Source organism: Procambarus clarkii, chromosome 65 (genome assembly GCF_040958095.1).
Source record: "Procambarus clarkii isolate CNS0578487 chromosome 65, FALCON_Pclarkii_2.0, whole genome shotgun sequence".
NCBI lineage: Eukaryota > Metazoa > Arthropoda > Malacostraca > Decapoda > Cambaridae > Procambarus > Procambarus clarkii.
The window spans coordinates 26,916,796-26,926,230 of record NC_091214.1 but is presented as its reverse complement, the minus strand read 5'-3'; the positions used below and the strand labels follow the sequence as shown (position 1 = coordinate 26,926,230).

General features: G+C 49.1%; 1 protein-coding gene across 1 annotated transcript in view; it reads right to left on the bottom strand.

The window, feature by feature from the left end:
* The window catches only part of LOC138355035 (MAGE-like protein 2), a 62,883-nt gene extending 55,416 nt beyond the window's left edge, over positions 1-7,467 (bottom strand). Inside the window, exons 1-2 of the mRNA XM_069309746.1 lie at positions 7,337-7,467; positions 6,650-6,771 (exon numbers count right to left, since the gene is read on the bottom strand). Of these exons, the coding sequence (XP_069165847.1) occupies positions 6,650-6,771; positions 7,337-7,467 (253 nt within the window). The remainder of the gene's footprint in view (positions 1-6,649; positions 6,772-7,336) is intronic.
* Between the last annotated feature and the right edge of the window lie 1,968 nt (positions 7,468-9,435).

The following is a 9,435-nucleotide window of genomic DNA, read 5'->3' as shown; positions in this document are numbered from 1 at the left end:
GTAGCTATGGTGGTGGTTGTGGGTTGTGGTGGTGGTTGTGGTGGTGGTTGTGGTGGTGGTTGTGGTGGTGGGTTGTGGTGGTGGTGGGGCGCTGGTTGTGGTGGCGGTTGTGGTGGTAGCTATGGTGGTGGTTGTGGGTTGTGGTGGTGGTTGTGGTGGTGGTTGTGGTGGTGGTTGTGGTGGTGGGTTGTGGTGGTGGTTGTGGTCGTAGCTATGGTGGTGGTTGTGGTGGTGGGTTGTGGTGGTTGTTGGTTGTGGTGGTTGTTGTGGTTGTGGTGGTGGTTGTGGTGGTGGTTGTGGTGATGGTGGTGGTAGTGGTTATGGTGGTGGTGGTGGTTATGGTAGTGGCTATGGTGGTGGTTGTGGTGGTGGTGGGGCGCTGCTTGTGGTTGTGGTAGTAGCTATGGTGGTGGTTGTGGGTTGTGGTGGTTGTTGTGGTTGTGGTGGTGGTTGTGGTGGTGGGTTGTTGTGGTGGTGGGTTGTGGTGGTTGTGGGTTGTTGTGGTGGTGGTGGGGCGCTGCTTGTGGTGGTAGTTGTGGTAGTAGCTATGGTGGTGCTTGTGGGTTGTGGTGGTGGTTTTGGTGGTGGGTTGTGGTGGTGGTTGCGGTTGTGGTGGTTGTTGGTTGTGGTGGTTGTTGTGGTTGTGGTGGTGGTTGTGGTGGTGGTTGTGGTGATGGTGGTGGTGTTGATTGTGGTGGTGGTTGTTGTGGTGGTTGTGGTGGTGGTTGTTATGGTGCTGGATGTGGTTATGGTGGTGGTTGATATGGTGCTGGTTGTAGTTATGGTGGTGGTTGTGGTGTGACTATGGTTGTGGTTGTTGCTATGGTGGTGGTTGTGGTGGTTATGGTAGTGGCTATGGTGGTGGTTGTGGTGGTTATGGTTATGGTGGTGGTTGTGATTGTGGTGGTGGTCGTGGTGGTTATGGTTGTGGTTATGGTTATGGTGGTGGTTGTGGTTATAGTGGTGGTTGTGGTGGTTATGGTTGTGGTTATGGTTATGGTGGTGGTTGTGGCTATGGTGGTGGTTGTGGCTATGGTGGTGGTTGTAGCTATGGTGGTGGCTATGGTGGTTGTGGTTGTGGCTATGGTGGTGGCTATGGTGGTGGTTGTGGCTATGGTGGTGGTTGTCGCTATGGTGGTGGCTATGGCTATGGTGGTGGTTGTGGCTATGGTGGTGGTTGTGGCTATGGTGGTGGTTGTGGTGGTGGTTATGGTGGTGGTTGTGGTTATGGTTGTGGTTATGGTGGTGGTTGTGGTTATGGTGGTGGTCGTGCTTGTGGAGGTGGTCGTCGTGGTGGTAGTGGTTATGGTGGTGGTTGTGGCTATGGTGGTGGTTGTGGTTATGGTGGTGGTTGTGGTGGTGGTTGTGGTTATGGTTGTGGTTATGGTGGTGGTTGTGGTGGTGGTTGTGGTTATGGTGGTGGTTATGGTGGTGGTTATGGTGGTGGTTGTGGTTATGGTGGTGGTTGTGGTTATGGTGGTGGTTGTGGTGGTGGTTATGGTTGTGGTGGTGGTTATGGTTGTGGTGGTGGTTGTGGTTATGGTGGTGGTTGTGGTTGTGGTTATGGTGGTGGTTGTGGTTATTATGGTGGTTGTGGTGGTGGTGGTGGTTGTGGTGGTGGTTATGGTTGTGGTTGTGGTGGTGGTTGTGGTTGTGGTTATGGTGGTGGTTGTGGTTATGGTGGTGGTTGTGGTTGTGGTGGTGGTTGTGGTTATGATGGTGGTTATGGTAATGGTTGTGGTTATGGTGGTGGTTGTGGTTATGGTGGTGGTTGTGGTTATGGTGGTGGTTGTGGTTGTGGTTATGGTGGTGGTTGTGGTTATTATGGTGGTGGTGGTGGTTGTGGTTATGGTGGTGGTTGTGGTTATGGTGGTGGTTGTGGTGGTGGTAGTGGTTGTGGTGGTGGTTATAGTGGTGGTTGTGGTGGTGGTTGTGGTTATGGTGGTGGTTGTGGTGGTTGTGGTGGTGGTTGTGGTTATGGTGGTGGTGGTGGTTATGGTGGTGGTGGTGGTAGTTGTGACGGGCCTGCCAGCCTTATGTCGTGGAACAACCAACAGAAAGATACATTTGGGAACAACACTACACCGGGTCCGGCCGCTACACCGGGTCCGGCCGCTACACCGGGTCCGGCCGCTACACCGGGTCCGGCCGCTACACCGGGTCCGGCCGCTACACCGGGTCCGGCCGCTACACCGGGTCCGGCCGCTACACCGGGTCCGGCCGCTACACCGGGTCCGGCCGCTACACCGGGACACGAAGTGTATACTGGTGTATTTAAGTACACTAGATGTATTTAAATTCACCAGATCCTCTTGTGTATTTAAATACATTTAAACTAGATATATTTATTCCTTTTTCTCTTATTCCATGTTCATGCCTCCTGGTTGGCTTGGCTTACTGGACCGTACCTGGACCGTACCTGGACCATACCTGGACCCTACCTGGACCCTACCTGGACCCTACCGGGACCCTACCTGGAGAATACCTGGGCCCTACCTGGTCCATACCTGGGCCCTACCTGATCCATACCTGGACCCTACCTGGTCCATACCTGGGCCCTACCTGGTCCATACCTGGACCATACCTGGTCCATACCTGGACCATACGAGGACCCTACCTAGACCATACCTGTACCATACCTGGACCCTACCTGGACCCTACCTGGACCCTACCTGGACCCTACCTGGACCCTACCTGGACCCTACCTGGACCATACATGGACCATACATGGACCATACTTGAACCATACATGGACCATACATGGGCCATACATGTATCATACTTGAACCATACATGGACGCTACCTAGACCCTACCTGGTCCATACTTGGACCATACCTGGTCCATACCTGGTCCATACCTAGACCTTACCTGGTCCATACCTGGACCCTACCTGGACCCTACCTGGACCCTACCTGGACCCTACCTGGACCATACCTGGTCCATACCTGGACCATATCTGGACGCTACCTGGACCCTACCTGGACCCTACCTGGACCCTACCTGGACCCTACCTGGACCCTACCTGGACCCTACCTGGTCCATACCTGGACCATACCTGGTCCATACCTGGACCCTACCTGGACCCTACCTGGACCCTACCTGGACCATACCTGGTCCATACCTGGACCCTACCTGGACCATATCTGGACGCTACCTGGACCATACCTGAACCATACCTGGACCATACCTGGTCCATACCTGAACCCTACCTGGTCCATACCTGGACCCTACCTGGTCCATACCTGGACTCTACCTGGTTCATACCTGGACCATACCTGGTCCATACCTGGACCCTACCTGGTCCATACCTGGACTCTACCTGGTTCATACCTGGACTCTACCTGGTTCATACCTGGTCCATACCTGGACCCTACATGGTCCATACCTGGACCCTACCTGGTCCATACCTGGTCCATACCTGGACCCTACCTGGACCCTACCTGGACCCTACCTGGTCCATACCTGGACCATACGAGGACCCTACCTAGACCATACCTGGACCATAACTGGACCCTACCTGGACCATACCTGGACCCTACCTGGACCCTACCTGGACCCTACCTGGACCCTACCTGGACCCTACCTGGACCCTACCTGGACCCTACCTGAACCATACATGAACCATACCTGGACCCTACCTGGACCCTACCTGGACCCTACCTGGACCCTACCTGGACCCTACCTGGACCATACCTGGACCATACCTGGTCCATACCTGGACCCTACCTGGACCCTACCTGGACCCTACCTGGACCCTACCTGGACCCTACCTGGTTCATACCTGGACCCTACCTGGACCCTACCTGGTCCATACCTGGACCCTACCTGGACCATATCTGGACGCTACCTGGACCCTACCTGGTCCATACCTGGACCCTACCTGGACCATACCTGGACCCTACCTGGTCCATACCTGGACCCTACCTGGACCCTACCTGGTCCATACCTGGACCCTACCTGGTCCATACCTGGACCCTACCTGGTCCATACCTGGACCCTACCTGGTCCATACCTGGACCCTACCTGGTCCATACCTGGACCCTACCTGGTCCATACCTGGACCCTACCTGGTCCATACCTGGACCCTACCTGGTTCATACCTGGACCCCACCTGGACCCTACCTGGACCCTACCTGGACCCTACCTGGACCATACCTGGACCCTACCTGGACCCTACCTGGTCCATACCTGGACCCTACCTGGTCCATTCCTGGACCCTAACTGGACCCTACCTGGACCATACCTGGACCATACGTGGACCATACATGGACCATACATGAACCATACTTGGACCATACCTGGACCCTACCTGGTCCATACCTGGACCCTACCTGGACCCTACCTGGACCATACCTGGACCATACCTGGACCATACCTGGACCATACCTGGACCATACCAGGACCATACCTGGACGCTACCTGGACGCTACCTTGACCATACCAGGACCATACCTGGACCCTACCTGGACCATACCTGGACCATACCAGGATCCTACCTGGACCCTACCTGGACCCTACCTGGACCATACCTGGACCATACCTGGACCATACCTGGATCCTACCTGGACCCTACCTGGACCATACCTGGACCATACCTGGACCCTACCTGGACCGTACATGGACCCTACCTGGACCCTACCTGGACCCTACCTGGACCATACCTGGAGAATACCTGGACCATACCTGGACGCTACCTTGACCATACCAGGACCATACCTGGACCCTACCTGGACCTTACCTGGACCCTACCTGGATCCTACCTGGACCCTACCTGGACCATACCTGGACCATACCTGGACCCTACCTGGACCCTACCTGGACCCTACCTGGTCAATACCTGGACCCTACCTGGACCATACCTGGACCCTACCTGAACCCTACCTGGACCCTACCTGAACCCTACCTGGACCCTACCTGGACCCTACCTGGACCCTTCCTGGACCATACCTGGACCCTACCTGGACCCTACCTGGACCCTACCTGGACCCTACCTGGACCCTACCTGGACCCTACCTGGACCCTACCTGGACCCATACCTGGACCCATACCTGGACCCATACCTGGACCCATACCTGGACCCTACCTGGACCCTACCTGGACCCTACCTGGACCCTACCTGGACCCTACCTGGACCCTACCTGGACCCATACCTGGACCATACCTGGGTCATACCTGCATTATTCTTGGACCATTCGTGGACCATTCCTGGACCATACCTGGACCATTCGTGGACCACACCTGCATTATTCCTGGACCATACCTGGACCATACCTGGACCCTACCTGGACCCTACCTGGACCATACCTGGACCCTACCTGGACCATACCTGGACCCTACCTGGACCATACCTGGACCATACCTGGACCCTACCTGGACCCTACCAGGACCCTACCTGGACCATACCTGCATCATACCTGAAAAGGGTTCTGGGAGTTCCTCTACTCCCCGAGCCCGGCCTCTAGGCTCGACGTGTGATAACCTGGTCCAACAGATTGTTGCTTGTAGCGGCCCGCAGGCCCACATAACCACTACAGCCTGGTTGGTCCGGCACTTGTTGCAAGAACCTGTCTAAGTGGCTCTTGAATACATCCATCTTTGTTCTAGCAATATTTCTAATGCTGGGAGGGTGTTGAACAGTTGTGGACCTCTGATGTTCATTCAGTGTTCTCTGATTTTGTCTATGGCACCTCTACTCTACACTGGTTCTATTCTGCATTTCCTTCCGTATCTTTCGCTCCAGTTTGTTGTTATTCTACTGTGCAAATTTGGGACCTGGCCTCCAGTATTTTCCATGAATATATTATTTCATACCTTTCTCGTCTCCTTTCCAGAGAGAACATTTTGAGAGCTGTGAGACGGTCCCAATAATTTAGATGTTTTATCGTGTCTATGCGTGTCGTATATGTTCTCTGTATTCCCTCTAATTCAGAGATCTCTCCCGCTCTGAAAGGGGCAGTGAGTACCGAGCAGTACTCAAGACGGGACAGCACCAGTGATTTAAATAGTACTAACATTGCTTTGGGTCTCTGGATGTGAACGTTCTCATAATCCATCCCATCATTGTCCTGGCCGCCGCCGCTATATTTGCTCGGTTATGTTCACTAAATGTCAGGTCGTCAGACATCATAATTCCCATCTTTTAAATGTTGCTTTCCTGCTACGATTAGGTCTGATTGTGTCCTGCACCCTGTGTCCTGCACCTTGTGTCCTGCACCCTGTGTCCTGTACCCTGTGTCCTGTACCCTGTGTCCTGTACCCTGTGTCCTGTACCCTGTGTCCTGTACCCTGTGTTTCGTTTAACTTCCTCGTTTCCACCATACCTCAGTACCTGGAAGTAATCTCCGTTACACATGTTATATTCAGTTGCCCAATCGAAGACTTTATTTATATCTTATCTGCTTGTCGTTTTTCAGTGTCTTCTACAGTGGCATTTTTCATGCTGATTTTTGTATCATCCGCAAAGATGACACGAAGCTGTGACAAGTATTTTTGTCTATATCCCAGATAAGAATTGGAAATAGCAGTGGTATCAGCACTGTGCCCTGGGGTACTGAGCTTTTCACTTCACTCGAGTTTGATTTTACTCGATTGACTGTTACTTTCTGCATTGTGTTTGACAAAGTTGAAAATTCAACGCCCCACTTTACCCATTATTTCTATTGATCTCATTTTATGGGCTATCACTCCATTTTCACATTTGTCGAAAGCATTTGCAAAGTCTGTGTATTCAACATCTGCATTTTGCTTTTCCTCTAAGGTTTCTGTGATTCTGTCATAGTGGTTGAGTAACTGTGACAGACAGGATTTTCCCACTCTAACTCCATGTTGTCCTGGATTGTGAAGTTTATCATTTCAATAGAACTGGAAATTTGATTCCTAATCACTCTTCCAAAACTTTTATTATGTGTGATGTTAATGGAAATGGTCTATAGTCTTTTGCCAGAGCTTTACTACCTCCCTTGTGCAGAGAAGCTATATCTGCAGATTAAAATGCTTTTGGTATCTCCCCTGTATCCAGGCTTTCTCCATATTTCCCCGAGTGCTCACGCTACTGGTACTTTACATTTCTTTATGAATATTGAATTCCACGAGTCAGGACCAGGGGCTGAATGCATTGGCATGTTGTAAATTTCTCTCCCAAAGTCTTCCGAGTTTCTGTTAATCAGTTATATTATCTGCAGCTTGGATGTCATTCATAAAGAAATTGGATTCTCAACTTTCATGTTGTTTATTTGGGTGCTAAACATAGCCTCATACTGGCCTTTTTTGAATTTCATTAATTTCCTTGTTGTCCTCTGTGTATCAACCTTCAGTTGTAAGTAAAGGTCCAATACTGGTGGAGGTTATTGATTTTGCATATGTGAAAAAATAGTTTGGATTTTTCTTTATCTTGTATAGCTTTCTGTTCAAATTCCATTTCCTCAGACTCGTATGATCGCTTCAGAGTCTGCTCTATTTCTTCCATCTCCCGATTTAGATTTATTCTCCTTTCTTGTGATAGCGGTCTGTTTAAGCTTTTACATGATTTTTTTTTTTCTCCTGTACAGTCGTCTGCGTTCTCTTCGTTGAGTGGTCCTCTTTCTGCCCCTCCTCACAGGCGCGTGCTTCAAGCAGACCTTGTAAGCTTCAGCTGTCAGTTGGGCAGAAAAAGAAAAGTCCATTCCCACAAGGTATTTTATCAATAATACTGTATATACAGTAATTATAACTAGTGCTGATACCGAGTATTTCACCAAAGAGACCAATACATATAAAAATCTCATATTTAAGCCAGGCAATATAAAGTTTTGGTCAATATAACCCAGTAATCAAGGTTAACTTGTGTGTTAACCCTGTATGCAGTTATGTTTGTTCACTAACTGTTCACCCTGTGTGGGAGTTTTGTCGCTTAAGATCGTTTCCAATTGAATGTTTGCAAGGTCTATATATATTTTTTCCCAGTCGATCTTCTAATTGTTGAAATTGAATTGATTGAATAACCCTTCTCGCGTGTTGTTCCTCTTGGGTCTACTACTGTTATTACTCTTAGTTTGCACTTCAATAAGCTTGTGGTCCGAGTATGTAGTGTCTGAGATTGTAATGTCTCTGAATAGCTCATCATTGTTGGTGAATATCAGATATAAATATATATTATGAGTTATAATATATATAGCCTATATCAAGTCCAGCCTGTTTTTGATCCTAGTTGGTTCTGTAATCTGATGTTTGAGCGAGAAATTGTCACAGAATCTCAGTAGTTCTCCGATCTGTGTTTAGTTATTTCCAGGTTGATTTCCTGGTATAATGTTATTGTTTACTATTCTCCATCTTAAACTGGGCAGATTGAAGTCTCCAAGAAAGATATCTGGTACTGGGTTTGCTAGATTATCAAGTATTTTCTCTATTTTGTGTATCTGCTCTGTGAATTCCTCAACTGTTGCATCTGGCGGTTTGCATATTAGAATATATATTTTTTACCTTAATTCCAAGAACCTCTACCACCTTAATGGTCGGGTTCAGGAGCTCTGTGCATACCAGCTACTCTTTAAAATACAGACCTATTCCTCAACTTGACCTAATTACTGTCAAATCGATATACATTATAATTTGGGATCCAGATTTCACTATGCATGTAATCTTTTTATGGGTTTCTGTAAATGCAGCAAATATTGAGTTCGATTCTATTAGAAGGCCATTTATGAACTTTACTTTTTGATTTTGAATTTAGACATTGTATGTTTGAATATGAATGATTTACCATATAACGTGTAACTTGTGGCGGGCTTTGGTAGTTCTCCCTCTCCCTCCATCCTGATCCAGGGTGTGCTACTTTGGTAGTGGTTCATCCAGTTTTGGTAGTGGTTCATCCAGTTTTGGTAGTGGTTCATCCAGTTTTGGTAGTGGTTCATCCAGTTTTGGTAGTGGTTCATCCAGTTTTGGTAGTGGTTCGTCCAGTTTTGGTAGTGGTTCATCCAGTTTTGGTAGTGGTTCATCCAGTTTTGGTAGTGGTTCGTCCAGTTTTGGTAGTGGTTCATCCAGTTTTGGTAGTGGTTCGTCCAGTTTTGGTAGTGGTTCGTCCAGTTTTGGTAGTGGTTCGTCCAGTTTTGGTAGTGGTTCGTCCAGTTTTGGTAGTGGTTCATCCAGTTTTGGTAGTGGTTCATCCAGTTTTGGTAGTGGTTCATCCAGTTTTGGTAGTGGTTCATCCAGTTTTGGTAGTGGTTCGTCCAGTTTTGGTAGTGGTTCATCCAGTTTTGGTAGTGGTTCATCCAGTTTTGGTAGTGGTTCGTCCAGTTTTGGTAGTGGTTCATCCAGTTTTGGTAGTGGTTCATCCAGTTTTGGTAGTGGTTCATCCAGTTTTGGTAGTGGTTCATCCAGTTTTGTTAGTGGTTCATCCAGTTTTGGTAGTGGTTCATCCAGTTTTGGTAGTGGTTCATCCAGTTTTGGTAGTAACACA